This window comes from Corylus avellana, chromosome ca6 (assembly GCF_901000735.1).
Source record: "Corylus avellana chromosome ca6, CavTom2PMs-1.0".
NCBI lineage: Eukaryota > Viridiplantae > Streptophyta > Magnoliopsida > Fagales > Betulaceae > Corylus > Corylus avellana.
In genome coordinates this window covers 10033508-10057883 of record NC_081546.1, presented here as the reverse complement: position 1 = coordinate 10057883, position 24376 = coordinate 10033508, and the positions used below count along the sequence as shown (strand labels likewise).

The following is a 24376-nucleotide window of genomic DNA, read 5'->3' as shown; positions in this document are numbered from 1 at the left end:
TATAAAGCCCTAGAGAACCCTAATTTCAAAAACCCTAGAGAGGGGGGTGGAAGAGAGAGAGAGAGAGAGAGAGAGAGGAAGGTGTTAGATAGGGAGAGAATTGAGTGAAGAGTTCAACAAAAAATACATTAATATATAAATTGGGACACTTTTTATTAGGGGTATCAAAAATTACTGGGAAACCGGAACCGGGAAACCAGGGACCCGATTCTGGTTCCGGTTTGAAAAAGTCAAAAACCGGGTACCTCGGTGCTGGTACCCAGTTTTTACCGGGTTACCAGAACTGGGTATATATATATATATATATACTTTAGGTAATTAAATTAATATATATAAAAACCGGTTACCAGATCGGGTACAAACCGGATCGGCTGGTAACCGAGACCCCAGTTCCTTGTTCCGGTTTTCCAAAACCAAGAACCGGGTACCCCGGTTTCGGTCCCCGATTTTGGCCAAAAACCAAGAAACCGAACCGGATTGACACCCCTAATTTTTATAGTAAAAACATTTAAGCTTGGGTCTTGTTAAGTATATTAACTATTTTTCTTTGTACTTATCAATGTATATTTATAACGAATATCCTTCTCACTTGTGAGTATCTTTCACATTAACCTAATTCTTCATCGCGTATGAATCTTTTACACAATAGTCTCATTCGTAAACTAAAAGCTATCATACTCTTTTTACACTCACACAATAGTCCCACTCGTACACCAAGAGCCACTACACTTTTTAACCGAAGTGAAACTAAACACGTTAAACCAATACATTTGTATTAACCGTGGAAACTAATCATGACTTTGATACCAATTGTAAAGAAGAGAACTTGAGGAGTTCAACAAATAGTACATTAGTATACAAATTAAGACACCACTTCTAATCAAAATGCTTAAGTTAATGAACTTCGATCCACTTAAATATATCAACTACTGTATTTTTTTTTAATACTTTATCAATGTGTGACATAATACTAACAAATGCACTCACAACAAAAAATAATCCATATACCTTAGCTTGGAGTTTTGTTGGTTTCATTTTGTAGTTTTAACCTTGATTAATTTCATTTATTTTTTTTTGGCCTTTGATAATTTTATTATCATTTTTGGAGATAATTATAATTGAGAAATGCTAGGGCTTTGTTTGGCAAAGGCCACAAATGCGTGATACTATTCCTCACTTTTTTTATTTTCTCAACATTTTTTACTTTTTTACATTACATCAATTATTTTTTATTACTATTCAAATAAAAAAATCAATACAAAACAAAAACATTTTATACCAAATATTCTTACATTTTTACTTTTTTCGTACCAAACATTCATTCTTTTTTTTTTTTTTTTCACATAAATCAATTTTTGCTAGGTTTTTCAAAACTTTTACAAAAAATTTAGTTGCAAAACGATATGTCACCATCTCAAGTAGGAACGAAGTCGAAAAATTTTATGGGCAGAGTCCAGAGACCGAGGCATAAGCCAAAGCGTAAATTTTAATTTTTCATAAGTAAAAAAGAAAAAGAAAAAAGAGAGAATAAAGATATGGGTTGCAACCAGGCCCAAAGTTAAAGCCAATAAAGCATAAGAGGGAGTAGACATGTTGACACGTGAACTCCATGTCCGTGCACATGATCATGCTTCCTTCATTCTCATGTCATTCAAAGCATCGACTTATTGTACACGAATATTGCAAAGACTATTTTCTCCAAAAAAAAAAAAAAAAAAAGAATATTGCATAGGCTATTATTACTACAAACCTTCATGGATAAAAAAGTCTTGATTGAAAACCTTTCATTTAGAAAAAACATAAACTAGAAGGAAAAAAAAAACTAAAGACAATTGAAACTTACACAAAGAATAAGCAACAACCTTAAGATGAGAACGTAGTCAGTACAAGTTGCGTCTTAAGATATGTGTTAGGGATAAAATATGTCCACCTATTTATATTTATCTATCATTTTGCTATTGCCCATTCATATGGTGACACGTGTCACCATTAGCTTATAAAAGGAGAAATGTCTTCTTTTTTCTAGGACTCTCTCTCATGTCTCTCTCTTTGGAGGAGACTCTTATTTCTCTATAACCTCTCTCACTCATTTTCATATATCTCACTTTACACACACAAATTATATGATATTAGAAGCATATTATCATTGTATATTTTTGTCTACACACAAGATGCTAACTAAAGCATCGGAGAGTCTTCGGCCCCAATCGAAGACCCTCTGACCGTGTTCTTATTTTACAGGAATACCATAGACGTACAGGACTTTTACTCACAACCCAACCATAAAGAAATATCGCTAGCAAGTAGTAATGTGGACCAAAAATTGCATCAATAATATGAATGAAGCCTTATATAACATATGAACGAAGAAATATAATGCTACCATTTTTTTTCATTTATTTGTTATTTGGAAAATTAAACCAACATACGAAAGTAATCTCTAAAAGTTTCAAATTTTAAGGTTATTGATTGTGAATTTGTGATTGTTTAGGATTAGAGAGGCAATGAGATGTATTATTGGATATTCAAGAAAGATAAAATTTAGTGGGTAGAGCCAAATCTCAAATAGGTAATCAATAGGTAGTTATGACTAAAAGTTGGGTTACTACAATTTTTAATAGGTAAGGCGGTAACCGGCCAAAAGATATATTGGGAGGGACTATAGGGCTACAAAATTTTAGTGGGTAGCCAAAAATTTTTATTAGGCAAGACCAAAGAGTTTAATAGGTAGGGCCAAAAAATTAAAAATGAGTAGGGGCCATTTTTTTTTTTAATCTTTTCTGAGCTTGGGTAAGGCCAATTTGACTAAAAACTCAAATTTAACCCTACAAATTTTTTTTTATTTCCTTAAAGCATTGGGGGCGGCATATATGCGCAGGGGCAGGACTAGACTTTAAGGTTTGGGAGGGTAGAACTAACCAAAAAAAAAAAAAAATCGGGGGCAAAAAAAATGTTTTTAAGGATATATTTTTTTTTTAAAAAAAAAACAAAAAATTAGGGGGAGGATTTAAAATTTTGGGGGCTGTCCGCCCTGGTGGATGGATCTCAAGTGGTCTATTGTTTTAATAAATAGAGACATAAGATGATGAAATTGTGATATATCATTTTAGAATCAAATATTTTTTTAAAAAATTTGCAAAAACCAGTATTCCTCAATATAATTCCATGCAAAATGGCGTGTTAAAAGACGTGGCAAAAACTCTTCCAGTAATTTGGACAACTCAGAAAGGGAGAGTAGGTTTTTTTTTTTTTTTTTTTGACATGTTCACACAAGAGAAAAATAGAGAATTGAAACTAGTCACTTCCGCTTTAAAAGGTGTGGAAAGAGTTTTTTATTTTTTATTTTTTCGTTAAGGACTGATTTCTAAACAAATGAAAACCAATGTTTTATTTTCGCCCTAAAATTTGCATATCAAGTGGAAACTCAACTTAGAAGATTTTTGAAAATAAAACGAAAATAAAACAAAACCCGTTATTAGTCAAATGAATCCAACGGTTTAAGCGGAGGAGGATTGAATGTTGTTCCCGGAGGAGGATTAACCAATATCCTTCGGAGTTGGTAGCGAGTTGGGAAGAGAGATATATATATATATATATAAAGTCACGGCGTAAGTGAGTGTATTTTCCCGAGAAACAAGCAAAAAAAAAAAAATTAATATAAGTAGGGAGTTTCTTTATCTTGGTCCGTCTTTATAAGTCTGACCGAAGATAGAAGGGGAGGGGAGAAGAGGCTTGCAGCTTTCGGCGCTCTTTCGTACTCTTTCCCTCCTTCCAGATTTAGCTGCCCTTTTTCTTTCTCTAACTATATATAAATATAAATAAATAAATAAATAACTCTTACTAATATCCATTTCTACGACATTTTTTAATCTATTTATATAAAACTGTATATGGTTTCTGAACAACACCAGAGGGAACTGCTTTTCTCAGCTTCATTCTCACTGAATCCACCAAATCTACCGCCATTTCTTCAACTCCACAGCTCAGAAAAACAGCCTCTTGGACCTTGGTTATCAGGTAACTTCTTTTAAGCCTCTCGTTTTGTGTTGCATTCCCAAATTTTCTACTCGCAGATCTTTCTTTTTTTCTTTTTTTGGGTCGGATTCTGCTGAGGAAATCGCGGTGATTCGATCTTAAAATGGTAGATCAAGAGGGTGTGTATATCATTTTCTTTTCAAAAAAGATGAAACTTTTTGTGGGTTTCTCATTGCGAAGCATTTTGGATGGTCTTTCTCGTGAATTGATTTTTGAGGAATTCATTTGTTTAAGTTGTTTGATTTAACTATTTCATCAATTACGACTAATGGCCTAAGATATTTTATTTTAATTTTTAATTTTTTAGTTTTTTTTTTTGGGTCTGGGGAGATGTAGCTCATCTTTATTGATCAATGGATGTTCTAAGTTTTGTGATATAGGTCAGCTCGAACTGATAATGAGTGATAACACTACATTAAGGAGTTGAGACTTCTGGCAAAACTTTACTCTGCATCTTCTATGCTGTCTATTGTGATTGAAAATATGGGCTCATTCTGCAGCAGAAACCGTCACTACAATGGAGCTGATACTGAAGAGAATGCACAGGTGAGTTATGCTCAGTAAAATACGTGCTCTTTTATGCCCTTCTACTAATCGATGGTAGAGCAATTTTTATGTGGTATATAGACTTCATTTTGATTGTAATGTATGATTTTCAGGATGCAGAAATCGAAAGGCGAATTGAGCAAGAAACAAAAGCTGAAAAGCATATCCAGAAACTTCTACTACTTGGTACACCTATCTTAAACAGTATTTCTTATTATCTCTGTTGTTTTGCATCCACTAAAATCATCTATTTGGAAGTTGAAGCATGTCGAGATTGAAAAACTCGAATTCTAAGGATTGACGGCAGCACATGGCATCATGCATAGTTTTTTCTTGTGGTGCTTTGCAAAAGTTAGATAGAGAAATAACAAATATGATTTTGTTGAGTGTCACCTGTCTTCTACAAAAAATGTGTACAATGCAAATTCCATTTCAAGTTTCATGATTAAGTAGTAGTTAAAAACCTTCCCAATGTCACCCTCTCGCGAAGGCAAAAAAATCTTAAGATTAAGGATAATCCTGGATTTTGTGATTGCAGGGTTATTACAGCTTAATCTGTAATGCCTTTTAACATCTCGTTGACCTTTATTCCGTTCTTAATCCGATGAGTATCTACTGAAGTCCCATTTTCTTATTCGGGGACATTATTTGTTGATTGCTATTTGACTAGGGTCCTTTGGCGACAGATAGAGTTAGAGTTTACAAAAGTGTTATTGTGACTAGATGACTAATTACATATTTATTAGTTAATATGCTTCTTCTCATAGGATAAGGGAAAACCAAAAGTAGTGATATTTGCTAGCAACAATTAATATTCATACAGTTTTCCTTTTCCTTGTTTTGACCAGAATGTGACTTCCTTTTGTAGCTTTGGTGGTCAAGGTTGTGAATGCTTGGGTAGCTTCTGATTTTTGTTACGTATGTGTGATTGCCTTCCTTCACCCTTCTCTGTGCATCTAGGTCTAGGAGTTAATATCTTCTTCATCAATATAGTGATTGACGATATTTATTGGTTTATTATGTACCTGAGTTGCTAATTTCTAGGGCTCGCTTTTCTTTTTTTCCACCATTGGAGTGGCCTAGTGTTCAAGCTTATTGCTTATATGCATAAAAACTTATCCCTCTAGTTTTAAGTCTCCACATTAGGGGCTTAGGCATAAACACGTATTACGGGTTGTACTTGTTGTTGCTTTTTGGCTGATCCAAATGATGTGATCAATCTTTTGTTGTTAAGGTGCTGGAGAGTCTGGGAAGTCCACAATTTTTAAGCAGGCAAGATATTTTACAAGTCCCTCTTCCAAAGCGTATCCTCGTCTTTACTTGAGACACTAATATTTACACTAGAGTGCATGATCTGTGTGCAGATAAAACTTTTGTTTCAAACTGGCTTTGATGAGGCAGAGCTAAAGAGCTACATCTCAGTCATCCATGCCAATGTGTATCAGACTATAAAAGTATGCAATACTTGAAAGGGTGTGTTGGTTATTTCCCTTTCCGCATGTTACAAAGAGTATCTAGGCCAGCTGCTTCTAGTAAATAATATATTTTTCTTGAGCTTAGACGAGTCTTAGCCATTGTTATGCTAAGCGAATCAGATAAATTTCAATCATTGTATTCATTGCATGCTGAATGTTATTGAATAGATACTGCATGATGGATCAAAGGAGTTGGCTCAGAATGACACAGATTCCTCGAAGTATGTTTTATCAAGTGAAAATAAGGTTTGAGTTCACACTTTGACTGCCTATTTTGTTGCCTTTGTGTGGTTTGATCGTTCAATATAGTGACAATAGTGCAAAAATGAAATCTGGTTCGAAAGTCTTAACATAATTTATTTTTTAAGTGAAAACCTTGTTCATCCCTGAATCTTGTTTTGGAAATGCTAGGCTTGTCAATTCAGTAGAACTTGCATTTTGTATCAGGCAATTGGCGAGAAACTATCAGAAATTGGAGGTAGATTGGATTGTCCACGTCTCACTAAAGAGCTTGCATACGAGATAGAGACTCTATGGAGAGATGCCGCAATTCAGGTAGCTGTTGCTTCTAATATGCTGATTGCTCTACACTTAAAAAATAATAATAAAATAAAACTTATCAAAATATGCTGATTGCTCTACAGCAGTCTCATTTTTTTATCCAGTTATTCAGTGCTTGTCTTGTCTTATTTTGATTAAGCTTTTCAGTCATTTTTTCCTTTTTATTTCCCTTTTTTAATTCTAAATGAAGCATGCTAAGTGTTTCTTTTACCCTGTAAACATAGGAAACGTCTGCTCGTGGTAATGAGCTCCAAGTTCCAGAGTGTGCCCATTATTTCATGGATAATTTGCAAAGACTGGCTGATCCAAATTATGTTCCTACAAAGGTACCTAATCTCCCTAATATTTCTTTATCTCAAAAGGGTTTAAGTGCATAACATTACATTATGTTGTTAGTATCAGAATGTAAGGAAATGCCGCATGCAGTAAAAAGGAGCTTACAGAAAATAATGTCACAATGATAATATCTGGACCTCTTGTGTATTTTCTAGTGTACTTCCTCCATTATGGAAGAGTTTCTAGATATATCTCTCTACTACTTGCTCTAAGTCGTTCATTATATAGTCTTCAAGGTTTTTTTAAGACATTTTAACCAAAATTTTATCTGCACATGCTGTGATGCTGCTGTGGAGAATTGCTGCTGAGCTTTCTTATCTTCTTTCAGCTGTGTTGAAGGGATGTTTTAGAGTATTTTAAGTACCTTTATATGTCTTTTCCCAAGTTTGGATTGCTTATTAATTAATCTAATGTTATTTATCCACCAATAAAAATAAAACACTAAGCAGCTTCAATGAGCTCCCTTTCTGTTTTTGGCATGTGTCCGCTTTGCAGCCTTTTTTTGGCCTTTGTTTTCAAATGGAAACTGCTTATCGTCTACCACTAGGACATTCCGGCTGAGAGTGTCTGTTACAAAAGCTATCTTGTACGACCACCCGATCCCCCAAACTTTGTATATATATCTCATGGTGTGCATCACATTATAGCATCTCTATATAATTAGTTATATTAGTTAAGTAGAAAGTATACGTAGAACGAGTTTCTTAGGGTATTTTGGTATTGCAGGAAGATGTTCTCTATGCCAGAGTTCGTACAACTGGAGTTGTAGAGATTCAGTTCAGGTGAATATTCTTTGTGAAGTGTAAGATGACTTTCCATTATTAGGAAAATGTGGCTACTTTTCTTTTATCTGCAGCATGCTTTGGTGCTTTGTCCTTCTCTTCCTGAAGTCAGGAGCTGAACTGCATTTTTGACACTATTATGTGAATCCAAATGAAAAGGAGAAAATGCAGTCACGCTTCATGTGCTGCTGCTAATTCATTTATTCTGCACATGTCCCACTTGTGGTGCTATTAATAACAACTTGCGGGTATTCCTTGCTTTATGGGTTAAGTAGGAGTTTGCAACAGTAGAGAAGCTTATTAATTCATACATGAGCATGATCTACATAAAAATCTAATGTAGTATCTTGAGATGGGATATAAGAATCGACATGTAACTTCTCTATTAATATTGTTTTTATACCAATAAGATAAGATGATTATTTGTGGCCAGATTGCAACATATGGCCCACTGGGTACTCAAAATGAGAAACAAATCATCTCAACATAGCCTTTTTCCCTTTACCCAACTACTTGGAATTGACTCTTACAGCTCTGCCCACAGACAAATTTAGGGTTATGGGCACAAAGGCTGTATCCGCTGAAAACTCAAAATAAGAGACAACTTTACTCATGGCATTCCTCGTCACTTTGATTTACTAGCTTCTTGTTCTGCCTTATAATTCCATGGTGCAGATGACCAAATTGTGCTATTTGACTCTCTTATCTTTTCCTCAACTGCTTATAACTTTATTATCTCTACTTATCTTAATCTTTCTTGTCTTGCCATGGCTCTCGACTTTTTTATATAATTTATAAACAAATTCAGATCCACTGCTGACGAGGAATGGTGTCTATATATGACATAATCTATATATGACGTATAATTTATAAACAAATTCAGATCCACTGCTGTGAAATGGTGTATTATTTATGACATAATCTATGTACATACTAAATATTATTGTTTGTAAAGCAACCTATATCTATGTTTAAAAGCATGAATGTCCAGAACTCATGTTTTTTATTTTTATTTTGTTTAACAATACAATGAAGTTATCAACGACTCAATATTGGCAATCATTTTGGCAGCCCTGTTGGAGAAAATAAGAAAAGTGGTGAAGTATATAGACTCTTTGATGTTGGAGGCCAGAGAAATGAGAGGAGGAAATGGATTCATCTATTTGAAGGTGTTACAGCTGTAATTTTTTGTGTTGCCATTAGCGAGTAAGTTAACTGTTGCATTAATTTATCATCATATGCATCTAGCATGATGGCAATTAAGCCTGTCTCTGATTAACCTTAGTTTTGCCATTGAGGGTTCCCATTTGAACTGAACTGGTTTATCTCTCATTTTGCTTTTAGAGTTCTATTTGCTATTTTAAGGCCTCATTAATTGTTCGGATGATCTATATTAAAATTAGTACTTAAGTTGTGTGATTATATTACGACTAAGTTCGCATAATAACCGCCATGAGGGCAGTAATTTCCAGTAGCAAAGGTTGTTCTATGTCTGGTGTTCCATTAGTTGGGGTGGCAAAGACAACCAAAATGAAGGGCTCAGAAATTTTGTCAGTTAAGACTCTGATTGGCACAATTGCCCACTTCTATCTCATAACATATAAGATGATAGCATTATAATAAATGTGTAAAGCTGAAGAAGGCTTAAACTGACACTTGTGTTTCAGGTATGATCAAACACTCTTTGAGGATGAAAACAGGAACAGAATGATGGAGACCAAGGAACTCCTTGAGTGGGTCCTGAAGCAACCTTGTTTCAAGGTTTTCTTTGATGCCCCTTCTGTAATGTATCTTTGTACACATACACATATCCATATGTACATGAATACATATATTGTGGAGAGTTCTTTTCCAACATATTCTCTCTCTCTCTCTCTCTCTCTAAATATGACTTGTTCTGAGCTTTATATTTTGGACAATTAAGATTTATTTTACCAACTTATGCCTTTTTCTTTTTCAACCTTTCTGGGTGCAGAAAACATCCTTCATGCTGTTTCTAAACAAGTTCGATATATTTGAGAAGAAGGTTCTAAAAGTGAGAGTCAGTAAAACACTGCAAAATTAATGATTGTTGAAAAAAAAAACTTTGCATTTGTATGGATCTTTGATGTTCTACATTCTGTAGGTGCCACTAAACGTATGCGAATGGTTCAAGGATTACCAGCCGGTATCAACGGGAAAACAAGAGATTGAGCATGCATATGAGTAAGCATTTACATCTTCCTGCCCTTTATGCATGGGATAAAAGGAAGACTATTTAACCATTCTAAATCATCTGGCTTTCAGGTTTGTGAAGAAAAAATTTGAGGAGTTGTATTTTCAGAGCACTGCTCCTGATTGTGTAGACCGGGTGTTCAAGATCTATAGGACCACTGCCCTTGATCAGAAGCTTGTGAAGAAGACTTTCAAGCTTGTAGATGAGACTTTGAGACGGAGAAATCTCTTTGAGGCTGGCTTATTATGACCACACAGCAAGATCTTAGGCAAAAAAAAAAAAGAAAAGAAAGTGTTTGTTGATTGAACAACTTCATCAGATTTTGGGCATTAAGGTCAAGTGTACTAAATAGTAAATATCAACTCGATTTTTGATATCAGCATTTAATTACAATTATATTCTGTTCAATTTATGGACCAAGAAAAGCTTTTAAGCTATTTAATGTTCTAGAATCATGGTTGAAAGGAAAAAAATGCAATGTTCACTACAACTTTGCTTCCTATTATTATTATTATTTCATGAAAAATGTGAAAGGAAAAAAAAAAAAACGTTTTTCTCATGAGCTAATGACTTCTTTTTCTTTGACTGACTTTTCTTTTCTTTACCATTACATGATCGAACTAGATTGGCAAAGGGCAATAGTATTTTAACTGTATTCGGAAAATTTGAGGCGAAAGAAAGACCTGTTTCATATATGTCGTGGACAGTAAAGTAATTCTACACGGTAGGGTTGATTATTGAAATTAATGTTCTGTTTATTATTATTATTATTATTATTATTTTTTTTTTTTTTGACATGTCCTTACACAGAAAGAGGAAGAGGGAAGGGAAATTTGATCTAGTGACCTCTGTAAAATTTTTGTTTTTTGTTTTGTAGAATTTGAATCATTTTCAGGTCATTTACGAGCTGATCTTTGTTAATATGAAGGCAAAATTATTAAAAAAATATAAAAAATAACAATTTTACCCTTATATTAATAAGAACAGGCTCTTTCCGGCCCACTTGCACCGGAGAATTCCTGTCCATTTAGTTTCATATCACATCAATACATTCTTTTAAATAACAAACAAAAAATAATTTTCAAAACACGTTAATGAAAACAGCCATTTTCAGGTTGGACTTTTAGTGCACCAAACGTATACGCTGTTTCTCTCCAATTCAAAGAAGACTAATTCAAGTAATGGTTTTGTTTGTTCTTGTTCTTGTTTTTTTCTTCTAATTGAACGAAGGAAAATGCTACATGGAAGAGGCTGCTTCTTTTTTTTCTTTTTTCTTTTTTTAACATGTCTGCACAGAGGGAGAGGAGAATTTAAACTAGTAACTTTCGCTTTATCAGACGTGGTCCTAACCGATTGAGCTACCTCTTGGGAACAGAAGAGGCTTTTTCACCTTTGATTCGAATGGGGAATATAATAGGAGACCCTATGAGAATGCTTCCAAAAACAATATGAAAAGCGGCCTAATTAGCTAAATCATGTGCACGATAATTAGCACATCTAAACACTTTCAAAATATTCATGTAATGGTTAAGATTAAACACCGTTTATGATTGGTAGATGCCTAGGGCCTGAACAAAGAATAAGAACAAAAGAAATATATATACACTTTCTAATCAAAAAATGTAAGTGTTTCCTTAAATCTAGTTGAGTCATAGTTTGATCCGACCATATCAGTATATGGGTAAAAAATTTAGTGTAATTTACACTAATCAAGTAGTATGGGGATTCCTCTTGCATAAGTTGACTCTATACCTTAATATTTAAGTAAAAACACATATGATAATTGTCTTGAGGTCACTTAATCACCATCCCTTATTTAACATGATCAGTGAATCCTTCGACACGCCTTGAACCCGACATACAACATAACGGCATACAATTTTTTACAAGATACATGAACTCAATATAAAATTAGAGAGTTAAGGTCGAGGGGTTTGACTCGTTTAATTAAATAAGTTGGGTTATTTTCAACAAAATTTAAACCCGACATGCGAACATGAATTACCACTCCTATCCCCAATGGTTAATGGTTAGATACACACAATGTTTTTTGTCATAAATTAAATGATATTATTGAATCTTGACCATTTACGGGAGATGTTGAGGTTTTTTTTTTTAAAAAAATCGGAGGCAAACCTGATTCCATTATATAATGAATATGTTCAATCGGCTTAAGACCAATTTATTCTCTTTTTCCTTTGTGTGGACATTGGAGGTGTCAAAACAAAAATCTATAATAACAATATATACCTTAAAAAATTTGAAACACTTGACAAGATATCAGTGAAAATGAAAGAAAAATAAATCATTTTATTATATATTTTATTATTTATTATTTTAATATTATTATATTTCGAAGTTGTCCTTTGCCATTTCCCAGGAAGCACGTGTACAGAACATGACGACCGAGACAGAGACAGAGACCCCCGACACGTGGAAGAAAAGGGGAGTGAAATGAATGAGGAAAGTACCCGGAAAAGTCGGCGAGAAAGCAAAGTGGGGTCATCAAAAGAAAAGCTTTCTTTTTTCCTTTTCTATTTTATTTATTTAACCGTTTTTTCAATTTTGTGCGGTTTGGCCTTTGTATCAACTCCGACGTGTTCCCATTTCGTGCCCAAAGCATATTCCTTTCGCTCCCTTCTCTCTCACAAAATCACAGAAAAAAAAAAGAAAACCCTAACTTGCAAATGCAGAAGGCTTCAACCTCGTGATCCCGTCGTTGAAGCTTTCTTCTTCTTAATTTCAGGTTCTTTTTCCATTTCTTTTTTCTTTTTTATTGTTGCCTTTATTTTCTGTTTGGCTCTTCAGAACAATGAGAGAAAATGAAGAGAATATAGAGGAAGAAAAAGAGAAATGCTTCGTAAAGATGGTCCTGTTTTTTTTCTCGCACTTTCTCGTATTTCCGAAGGAACCAATGGGGCCTTTAATTGAATTTCTCTTTTCCTTTTTTTTTTTTTTTTTTTTGTTGTCTTTTTAAATGTTGAAGTCAGAATGAAAGGTGGTGCTTTTGCTTTGATTGATCATAAACACGGGGATAAATAATGGTACACTTTGATTCCTTCAGTTCTTGGAGTTTTTCAATTTTTTCTTTAAGAAAGTTATGAGCAATGTGATTTTTAAAATTTTTGAAATTTACTGATTTTATTGCATAGCTGTGGATGGAGTACACTTTTCAATTTTGGAGTTCTTTTTTGCAGAGCAATTCAATTACCATAATGGGTTTTGATTTCAGGAAGTTCTAGTGGTGATGGTGGAAGACCATTTTCATCATCACCTCCTAATTCATTGGATTAAGTAGTTTCCATGATGACAATAGTTTTTGTTTGGTTGCATGGAATTTGGGCCTTGAACTAGAAATTGAAGCGCCTAGTTTCAATTATAATGTTTGGTTGCGTTGCATTATATGTCAATTGATTTGGAATTGATTTTAAATTTTTGAAAACTCATGTTGTCTGGAAAACTAAAGACTTTCGAACTTTGCACAACTGGACCTTTTGTTTTGTTTTTTGAATGTTTTGCATGTAACTGTTATCATATACAGACTTCTCTAACTGCCCTACAAGGCTACAACCCATTCTAATTTTCATACAGAATGCAAATTTAGTCATTCCAACAAAATCTGATGCAGGTGTCTTGTAATTCATATCTCATGCATAACTTTCCTGTTCAGGAACTTTGAAGTCCGCATTCTGGATATTGTAAGGAACTAACAAAATATGCGGAATAATTGGTTGTTTTTCATTGATCTTGACGGAAGCTCTCAAGACATCTTTCCAATTGAGCCCCTTGTATTGCACAATTATGGGGGTCATTTATTTTCACAGATTAGTTCATTTGTTGATAATTCGATATACCAATCTCGAAACTTATATGCCCCTGGGAGTTTAGCTGTTCGAGAAGCATTTAACTGTGTGTCAAAGTTAGCTGGTGCTTTACTTTTTTGGATCTCTAGTACGTCCACTTCAAATTTGACTCGGGACATAGCCAGCAGTTCACATGGTTCGAAACCCAAAAGCTGTGAATCTTCTACACGAGTTAAGAACATTATTTCTAGTAGACATAATCTTGCTGGATTTCGCTATATACAATCAAAAGGAAAATCTGCCGTCCCAGTGCGTTTTGATAAGATTTCAAGTTTCATGATGAAGCTCATGTCCAGAGAAGCCAAAAGGCTTCAATCTTATCCTTTGCTCTCATTAGCTGCTGCAATTGTACCACCATTTGATAACTTGTGAGTAGTCATTGTACATTCCTTAAGTAGATTGTCGTGCACTTTCTCCCTTTTTTTTTTGGGTCTGTTTTTGACGTTAGTCTAACCTTAGAAACTTGTTTCTGTGTTGATTGCCACCAGATCTTCCGAGGCTTTAGCTGTTCCACTGGAGAATACTGATGTACAAGTAAATGGATATATGGATCAAAGGCCTTGTGAGGTTGAGAATCAAAGATGTTATGGTCCATCATTTCCTGACTTGAACTGGACAAGACATGCAGTTGAGCCCAGAACTGGCATTGAGTTTCCTATGATTCTGGACAACATTTTAACTGGAGAGAAGAATTCCGGTTTAAGTTCAGAGGTAAACATTTATTGGAATCCAAATGGACAGTTGATCTTCTCAATCTCGTTTACAGTATTCTATAGCAACTATAAATTATGCACCTTAATTTATAATTCCTGTTTTAATTTGGCTACTTATTAATGTATATTCTGTGTTTGTGCTGGTGATTTCTTTGCTTCTCATGTTTTTTTTTTAATTTTTTTTTAAATGAAAATTACCTCATATTTATAGGAACTATACTGAAATTATAGGCTGTTAGCTGAAGAATATAGGTTAAATCTTTATTCTTTGTCCCTCTACAAAGCTAGCTATCTTTAAGGATAAGGTGATGACTAGGTGGTCAATGCTGGATAAGAAATACTGAGTTCTGATGCTCTTTCAGGAACCCCAAGTTACTTATGAGTTATTACCACTAGAATTGATGTAGGCCAAATTTGAAGATGTGTATCATATTGACTTTCTAGACTTGGCAGAAGTCCAGGAATTTTGAATTTCATGCTGATATTTGCCACTTTAAAATTATTTAACATTTTAGAACTTCAATCTGTTTTATGTTCGACTACTTTAAAGTATTTACAAGTTAAATTGGTGTACTTTGATGCCAAATCAGATATTTGCTTTCTATGAGTTCCTTGGCTGCTGTGCACTCTTCTCTTATCTATTTATGCTCTTAAGTTCTGTTTCATAAAAGGAAACAAGGAGGACAAAAAAGACCCCCCCTCGCCACCCCACCCCACCCCCTAAAAAAAAAAAAAAAAAAGAAGGTAGAAAAGTTTTTTCTTTTATTTAGACTAGAACCATGTGTGTTTCTAAGCCATGAGATTTAACTCTGTTGATGTAGGCAATGGATTTAATCAAATGCATTCTTAGAATTCTCTTAAGAGATTTTACTTATCAAGAAAAGAATTCTTTCAAGTGATTTTCCCATTTATAGTTTGTTCCCTATTTAGTACTCTTTATATATGAAGATAACTTGTGGTGATTGATGCTCTGATACCCTAAATTGTGAAGGTTTTGTGTTTAGCCCACAATGAGTGGGTGTATTGTGAAGTCGTCGCATGAGTGCTAAGTTTAACATTTATTGTATATTAAGTGAAACCAAGCTTATAAGTGATCTTAGGAAGCCCCAATTTTAACTTTGAGGTAGAACATAGATATAGTTAGCATTTTCCCTAAGTCGCAACAAATGGTATCAGAGTTAACTTAATAACACCGTGTGACCTGGGATACTGCAGCACAATGCAAGTTCTGATAAGGATGCTAGAGATTTGAATGGAGGAGACTTTGATGCTTTAGATTGTGAGGGTGTTGTGTTAAGTTCATATTGGGTTGGTGGATTGTAAAAGCGTTGCATAAGTGTTAAATCCCATATTAGTTATGTACTAAATGAAATTAGGCTCCATAAGTGATTTCACGGAGTTATAATGGAACTTTGACTAATTTTTTTAGAGTATGGCATAGACGTGGCTAGCATCTTCTATGGATCGTGATAGGTGTCTCTTAAAAATTATAAAAATAAATAAGAAACACTTTTAAATTTTCTACTTTGAGGTGTTTAATTCATTGTTAGAATACCTATGAAATTTAACATGCATGTGACTTCTTGTACTGAGCACTCTATATATGTTATTGGTACTAATATTCTATTTTTCTGTATTTTATGTTTAAGCGTCCTTTTTTCTCTTACCAAATGTGTTAGATTTGAACAGCTTCTATATGCATTTCAGGTCCTCGTTGGAACTGGATCAAGAACTATGAAAATAATCAAAATCAAATCTCTTAAGGTCTATGCATTTGGTTTTTGTAAGTATTCTTAAATTTCACTTTATACTTCTGTGTTATTTAGTGCAAGTCTGCAATATTTTCCCATTCACTGTGATACTCTTTCTTGATCCTTTTTCTTGTAGATGTTCATCCTTACTCCATCTGCGAGAAATTGGGTCCAAAGTATGCTTCAGTTTCTGTGGACGAACTAAATAAACGCCAGGATTTTTATCAGGATCTTCTCAGGTATTCAGCAGTGGTTATGAACGTAGACAATTTGTTTTATTGAATTTCATGGCTTTGCTTCTAATTTTTCATGATGGATGAAAGCCTTTCTCATTGGTGATGCAGGGAGGATATTAATATGGCTGTTAGGCTTGTGGTGAATTGCAATGGGATGAAAATCAATACTGTGAGAGAGTGAGTTATAGATATCTTCTTCTAAACATATATTTGGTGTTGGAACAGCCTTGACATATGTGGGTTTTTTGTCTTTCACAATTATTATTGTCTGATCCATCTGCATTTTGGCTTGTGAAGATCTGCTAACTGTCTGAGCTATGAACTTTTTTGGCTTTTGGTTTAAGCAGTTGGGCTATCGGTTGGATATAGGCATTCGGGCCCTAGGCTTGTCAGCTAATTATTTATTTTTAAAAGTCCTACTCTCTCTGAAGTCTTATTTTGATGGTGTAGTACAACCAAGCTAGTTTTAACTGTGCCTGATTTTTCTTTGCTTAGCTCAGCCCGCTAGAGAGCATTATTATTGTGTGAACTGATAAATGGTGTCTGATGATGAAATTCATATGTTATCTTCCTCATTAGAGTGTTCTAATTACACTTCTTGCAGTGCTTTCGAGAAATCCCTTCGAGGCCGACTGGTGAAGGTAAATGATTGTGGAAATGCATTTTTTGTGCTTTACACGAAATTATTGCTTACTCTTGACTCCTTTGTTTGGTTATTCAGATAAACCCAGACACCGATTACCATTGCCTAAGAGCATTTGGTTCATACTTTACACGAGATATTCCAATACCTGCGGTAATATGCTACCAGTCTTTGCATTTCTTTTCTTTATTGGTATCAGTGTTAACGTCAACTTGCCTGGAACATTTCAGGGAACAACAATTGATTTCCGACGAACAGCTGACGGACAACTAATTACAGAAAGTAAGTAGTTATCTCTGTGATGGCTTCCATTGAAGTTTTTCTCCTCTCCTTCACCCTTAATTTTGGCCAGTGTTCTTATTTTGCTGCTAATGCACTACTAGTTATAAATTGTAGTCTACTTTCTACTTCAATCCATACCGGATGAAGGAGTGAAATTAATTTCACAAACTTTCTCAGTTTGCATATGAGATTGACTTTCATTTGTTTGCTTTTGCAGTTGGAGGTAACCAGATTGGAGCAGTCCATAGCAAAGATTTGTGTAGTAAGTGGATCTTATCTCCACTAGTTTTCCTTTTCCTTTTCGATATATATATATAAGGTAGGTAGTAAAATTTGCTAAATCGCTTAGACGGCTAACCGGCTGTTAGTGGTTAATAATCCTGATAATCGCTAACCACTTTTTAAAAGAAAAAAAAAACAAAAAACAAAATTACGTCGTTTGTATGGTAATATGATAATACCTTACTACATACGACATCATTTCATGTATTTTTATATATATAAATATAATATATATAGGCGGTTAGCGGTTAACCGTAACTGTCTAAGGCGGTTAGTTAACTACCTGTCTTTTCACCCCTAATTAGAGGGTATTTGTGATTAATGAGGAAAGGGTAGAATTGAAAGATGCATAAATTTACTTTTCAGGGGCATTCTTTGACATGTACATTGGAGATGTTCCAGTGTCGGCGCAAACGAAAGCAGAGATTGGCAAAAATGTAGCGAATCTCATGAGAAGGTGCTGAACTGGTTGATTTCCTTACTCCACTGCCCCCCTTTTATACGGGAAAGTGGATGGCCGGTTGCATAAGAAAATAGTAGGTCTGTTGTGGAGGATTTGAATACAGCTGCCTTGTCCAGGGGTTTACCATATATACAGCTTCTTCATTCTTGTTATAGTTCATAGTTTTACTGCCCTCTCTGCAATAAATTGTACCTTTTTATTTGGGATTCACATCAATTAGATGATTGTTAGATCTATATGTTTTTATACAAAAAAATGAGGGAAGAAAAGAAATAAAACAAAATACAAACGATAATGCAGTTTCGGCACCATTCACATCAACTGCTCTTGGACTTCCATGTTTTCAATTCTCAAGGTGTTAGAATGCATAAAAGCTAATCATAGGAGGTTGGACAAACGTCTCCGACGAACCCTACAAACTGGGTTGCAGGAGTTACTATAAACCAGCTTCTAAAATGTGACTTGTGTTTTTTAAGCATGTGGGAATGGCGATATTTTAGTAGGTAAATTAAGGCTTCAGATGACAAGAGTTTGCGTATGCACTGTTAATGTTATTAGAAAGTATGTGAGAAGGACGTGTTATTAAAAAAATGTGCTTTTCACATATTAAGAAACCATTACTTTTTTTAAGTTGATTTATGGGAACGCTTACAATTCAATTTGTAAAAAAACTTCTTTGTATGAGATTGTATGATATATTTTCATAGCTATTTAACTCACACTACACTGGCAATGGAGTCTTGCCGATGCGATTAGAAAAGTCTCATCTCTTACACACAACTTTTGGAAGAAATCAAATACTTTTCCATAATGATATGATATCTTATGTTACATGACATTATATGGGTTCAGACACTATGCGAAATGGGAAATCAAGATGAATAATATGATTTTGTTAGGATAATTTGAGGAAATTCTAGGCTTTAGGGTAGTTTGACAAATTCTAAGCTTCTCAAAGGCGAATGTTAGATAAATTAAGTCAACGATAATTATAATAACGAGCATATTGCTCTAACAAAGTAATATCATAGATACATTGAGAAATTTTTTGTATCCAAATTTGATCTATACTTTGTTTAACCCTTTGAATGCCACCGCCCCAATCAATTTTTAGATATGCAGCAAATTTCGATGAATCAAGTCCTTGGCCACTGCCCAGTCCATACTAGACAGTGATTTCCTTGCTTTTCCATCTCTGCTATAAATACAATCTCCCTCGTTGTCTCTACTATCAATAACAATTCTTCCATATGTTTGATAATTCACCTGTCATTGGTCAATGATTTGCTCATAGAAAAGAACTATCGAGAAAATGAAAGACAGACTAAAGACCTAAGAACGCTACTATAAAGGTTTTGTTTGCCTTTAGAGTAGCGATCTTAGATCTCTCGTAGGGAATTGAAACCCAAAAAAATAGAAAATAAAAAAACTTGATCCCGTAGATCACTGCTGAAATCAAATCTAGAGAGAAGACAAACATGAACCTAGCCGAAGTATCACCAAACTTACCACTATATTATTTGGACAAATAGAAGAATTGAGAGGAGGGAATAAACGAATTTCTTCCCTCCCATAATGGTTCTTTGGCAGCTAAAATAAAACTAATATTAATCCTAATTGATAACTAATAATCCTTATTAAATAAAAATCTCTCTCTCTCTCTCTCTCTCTCTCTCTCTCTATATATATATATATATATATATATATGAGTCAATTAGAGGAGAGCATAAAATTGTGACAAGTGGCTATTTAAAATGCTGCCAAGTGTCCTTTTAAGTTAGACTATGAGTTTAAAATCAAAAAGCACGTTTAAGTGAAACCGTGCTTTTGCCCATAAAAATACACATTCATTTCTTTTGCCAATCATAGGACTGACAAGTATTTATTTTAAGCGAAACAGTGTGTTTTATTCTCCTGGTGAAATGGTGAAATGTTGTTATTAAACCTGATCTGGATCCCTTGAAATTTTGGAGGAATTCCAGTTTCTAAAATTATGCAAGTTTGGCCGTTGGATTTCATCCAAGAGTCTACAATAAGCCACGTGTCCTACTACTAATAAAATAGAAATATATTATTTATATTTTAAAAAGAAAATGTAAAATAAAATAATAAAATAATTTTTTTTTTCAAATTATAAAATTCATATGATTGATCCATATGGCCCCACATATCTAAGTTTTAAATCAATGGAGATAACATTATAATTTTTATTTAGAATATTTTGTAGAAAATGTAGTGTTGATGAAAAAACTAATTTGATTTTTTTTTTTTCATTAGTTTTGGCGGGGAAATTTCAACAGTAAATAAAGCACATCCTATGTGGGCCAGATACAATTTATGATGAATTAAATAGTATGTTCCTACTTCCTAGTTCACATCCTTCTGCAAAAAAAAAAAGCTCATTTCTTAATACTTTTTTAAGGAGTGTTTTTTTTTAAAAAAATTTTGGTTTGAAAACATATTTTTTAGTAACATAAAGACAGAAATAGTTTAAAACATTTTATATATGTTTGCATTGTAAGTGATTTGTTAATATTTTTGTTTTGAAAATACAAAAGAAAATGAAAATGAAAAGGGTTTATCTATAAAGGTATATTTTTGCACACGTTCATTCCGTCAATGAAGCAGCATTCAGTTTTGATGATTATGATCTTGATTCGGTAGATGAGTCACTTGGTTCGGGCTTATGCGATTTGAAGGGTGGAATTCTACCTAATAACATTTCATCTTATTCTCCTTATAGGGTACGTTAAATGTAATGGTAATTTAGTAGGTGCAAAAATTATGAGATGCGTTGTGAGGTAAATGAGGGTGATAACATCATACTATTTAAATATGGATGGGATAAGAATAAGGGCAAATAAAGCAATGCTATACCTTACTTGTATGTTCCCAACCATGACCTTGCGTGCTGCAAGCCCCCAGCTACCTTGCCAGCTATGGCCTTCTTGCATGCTGCAAGCTCCCAAGCAACCTTGCCAGGCATAACCTTTTTGCATGCTACAAGTACCCCAGCCAACTTGCCAACTATGGCCTTCTTACATACTGCAAGCCCCCTAGCCACCTTGCCAACCATGGCCTTCTTGCATGTTGCAAGCCGCCCAGCCACCTTGCCAGTCATGGCCTTCTTGCATGCTACAAGCCCCCAAGCCACCTTGCCAGCCATGACCAACTTGCTTCCTCCAAGCCCCCCAACCACATTGCCAGCCATGACCTTCATGCTAGGGGTGACAAAATGGGTACCTGACACGACCCGAGGATACCCGTTACACGATTATCCCATACACAGACACGACCCGGGTAACTTGACACAACCCGTTTTACCTGTTTAAAATAACCGGGTCTAATCGGGTAGACACGACCCGACACGACCCGATTACCCTAAACTATAAAATTAAAAAAAAAAAAAATTAAAATTCAAAATTGTAATAATAATACTAATACATCAATATAGTCAATGCAAAAAATTTAATAAAGGATAAGAAAAAAAAAATGGAAAGTGACCGTAATTGACAAATTGTACTCCAAAAGAAATTACTAAATTCATAATTTCACCTAAACTTAAAAGTTAAAACAAGTAAGCATATTGACTAAGTTCATTTATTAAAATAATTTTTAGTAAAAAAATTTAATTTTGCTCAAATTACATACCACTAAAAAAGAATTATGTATATTTCAACACAAAATATAATATCTGTAATTTGTTGAAATTAAATGTCTCATAACAGAGATGAATTTTGCAAATCATTGAAAAAAAAAAAAAAATTAAGGGCAAAAAGAAAGAAGAATTTTTTAAATTAAAATCATTTAATTAAATATTTAAATATAACACTTGGCCCTCATCGTAATACACCTCTAGGTAACTTTGCTCCTAGCTTTTGATAGTTGACATTTCTTTGCAGGCATGAAACTATCTATAAATTGTGTCCATAAATAATTAAATATCAAAGGAAGAAAATTAGATTTCTGATCACAAGTACAAGACCAATCTAGGGCACATAGTTCACACAATGTTTTAGACAATAAACAACGGATGATCAAGAATGGGAATGCCTCCAATTCTTGACAAAAAATATAGGAAAAATATTGATTATTGAAGAGGTCCCTAAGATTTAGGCTTTTATCAAAACAGTCCCTAATGTTTAAAATTAAACAAACCACTCTTTAAGACATGCTCTGCTATCAAATTGCTCTCTTCATACATCTATAGCCATCAATACCTCATAAAGCATAAAGTCTAAGTAGGGACAAAACTAAAATTTCTATTTCAAAATGATCAAAATATGAATGAGATTGAGGGGTAAAATGTAGTGCCCCAGAATTTTCAAAGCTATTTAAATAGATTATTTTGATAATGATGTTATTTTAATATCCATTGTAGCTAAGGATTTTAATTCTTGGGAAATTTATGAGAGTGGTAATTAGAGAATGGTAATTGGTGAAATAATACGATAGTAAATGGTAGGTATAAGGATGGTAGAATAAGAAGGTAGAATAGTATAGGGTTGGTGAAATAGTATAGGGTTGGTAGAATAGTATAGGGTTGGTAGAATAGTATAGGGTTGGTGGAATAGTATAGGGTTGATGAAATAGTATAGGGTTGGTGGAATAGTATAGGGTTGGTGAAATAGTATAGGGTTGGTGAAATAGTAAAATGAAGGGTATAATTGTAAATTGAAGGTAGAATAGTATTTGATTTTCTCCTATAAATAGAGCTCTTCTCCTTCACAATTTTCACCACTCATCTCCTCTCCCATCTCTTGCATATATTCTTCCTTCTTCCGCTTTTTACTCGGTCTTTCTTCTTTCTAAGAGTGTTTACACAGAACAGAGAGAGAAAGGGCGAGACCAAGCGCTACAAGAAAGAAAGAACACAAGAGATAGCGGACTTTAGAAAGTAGTTTCAAAAGATATACTAGTGGTGCTAGTCATATTGGAGCAACTAGATTCCTTCATACCACTTTTAGCTTCAGTCTAGAGGTAAGTAAATTCACTACCCCTTCTAAAATTACTTCATGTCATGCTATTTATTCATTCTTTAGTAAATTGTAAATGATTATTTTATTTATGTATTATGAAGTTATGTTGCACGCATGAAGGATTTCTAAAAGAATTATCTAGAAAGTTTCTATTTATTTAAACGCTTTCTAAGTACAACAAGTTTATATTTGAAAAGGTTTTCAATTTGAGAAAAGAAAGTTGAGAAATGATGATGATTATAAGAAAGAAAAAAGATGATAAACCCTCCTACATGTTGCCCTAAGATGCATCAAAAGAAGTACAAAGAAAAGTACAAGAGATGAGATAAATGTTTATGAAATGAGGGCACATGTATGGAGGAGAGTATTTTTGACCCCAAGATAAGATAAGATGAGAGTTCGGTACCGATACTCGGATGGAGGCGAAACCACTGAAGGAGGCTATGCCAGAAGGTGGTATTCCATCAACAGACCGTTGAGTGCACCAAGAAAAAGAGTTAATTGACGGTCGGGCATGGCTGAGGCCACAGTTCAGTGCCATGGTCACAAGGACCCGCAACCCTCGTGCACAGGGGTAATAGCGTACATGGGCCTTATTATGAGAAAATGATACTATATTTTCAACGAAGATATGCTAAGATGATTTACAAAGATTATTTATAATGATGCATTATGATGATGATTTATAAAGATGATTTACAATGATGATCTATTACTAGATGTAATAGTATGTATATGTTACGGGAGATGCAACCGTACATACAGATATTATTATGGCTAGAATTATATTTATTTGCGAAAACGATTTTCAAAACTGAGAACAATGAGTAAAACTATTTATGGTTGTGGATTTTACTTGCTGGGCCCCCTTTGGGCTCATTCAGTTTTATTTCTTGTTTTCAGGTAGAAAGGATGCTGGAATAGGAGGTCGGAATGGGGTGGGAATAATTATTAATTTTCAAAGTCTTTTCATATAAGTTATTATAATGATATGATATTCCGCAACTAAAGTTTAATGTTTTCTAATTTCGCTTGTAATAAAATCTCTTGAATAATGTTTTATACATTTTTTTGTATCCTTTAAAATCAAGTACTCTGATAGACCTTATAGATCTTTGCAAGAACTTTTGTTGAAAAAGAAGAAAAGTGGCAAACTCAGTCTTAACGGACTGGAGATGTTACAATTTTGGTATCAGAGCAAAGGTTATAAGGTT

At 34.1% G+C, this 24376-nt stretch overlaps 2 protein-coding genes and 1 non-coding gene across 4 annotated transcripts; 2 read left to right on the top strand and 1 right to left on the bottom strand.

The window, feature by feature from the left end:
- Positions 1–1531: 1531 nt before the first annotated feature.
- LOC132185984 (small nucleolar RNA snoR100) lies at positions 1532–1642 on the bottom strand. The gene has a single exon (XR_009440669.1). It is a non-coding gene; the product is annotated as a small nucleolar RNA snoR100 (small nucleolar RNA).
- Positions 1643–3810: 2168 nt separating this feature from the next.
- On the top strand, positions 3811–10358 carry LOC132184309 (guanine nucleotide-binding protein alpha-1 subunit; the record flags this gene model as incomplete). The annotated part of the gene is given in 14 exon segments (XM_059597891.1): positions 3811–4017; positions 4403–4581; positions 4695–4767; positions 5816–5853; positions 5946–6035; positions 6225–6302; positions 6504–6611; positions 6842–6943; positions 7680–7735; positions 8807–8941; positions 9403–9496; positions 9711–9770; positions 9861–9940; positions 10022–10358. Coding segments are annotated over 13 exon segments (1179 nt in total). The 3' UTR covers positions 10200–10358.
- Positions 10359–12541: 2183 nt separating this feature from the next.
- On the top strand, positions 12542–18419 carry LOC132184434 (fatty-acid-binding protein 2). 2 transcript variants are annotated; one of them, XM_059598064.1, is made up of 11 exons: positions 12542–12696; positions 13621–14181; positions 14302–14524; positions 16234–16309; positions 16414–16516; positions 16622–16690; positions 17118–17154; positions 17235–17309; positions 17387–17438; positions 17656–17700; positions 18087–18419. In XM_059598064.1, the coding sequence occupies exons 2-11, from the start codon at positions 13667–13669 to the stop codon at positions 18182–18184; spliced, it is 1293 nt and encodes a 430-aa protein (XP_059454047.1). In that variant the 5' UTR covers positions 12542–12696; positions 13621–13666; the 3' UTR covers positions 18185–18419. The 2 variants fall into 2 exon arrangements, with proteins under 2 accessions (XP_059454047.1, XP_059454048.1); XM_059598065.1 differs by lacking the exon at positions 12542–12696 and adding an exon at positions 12935–12994.
- The last annotated feature ends 5957 nt before the right edge of the window (positions 18420–24376 follow it).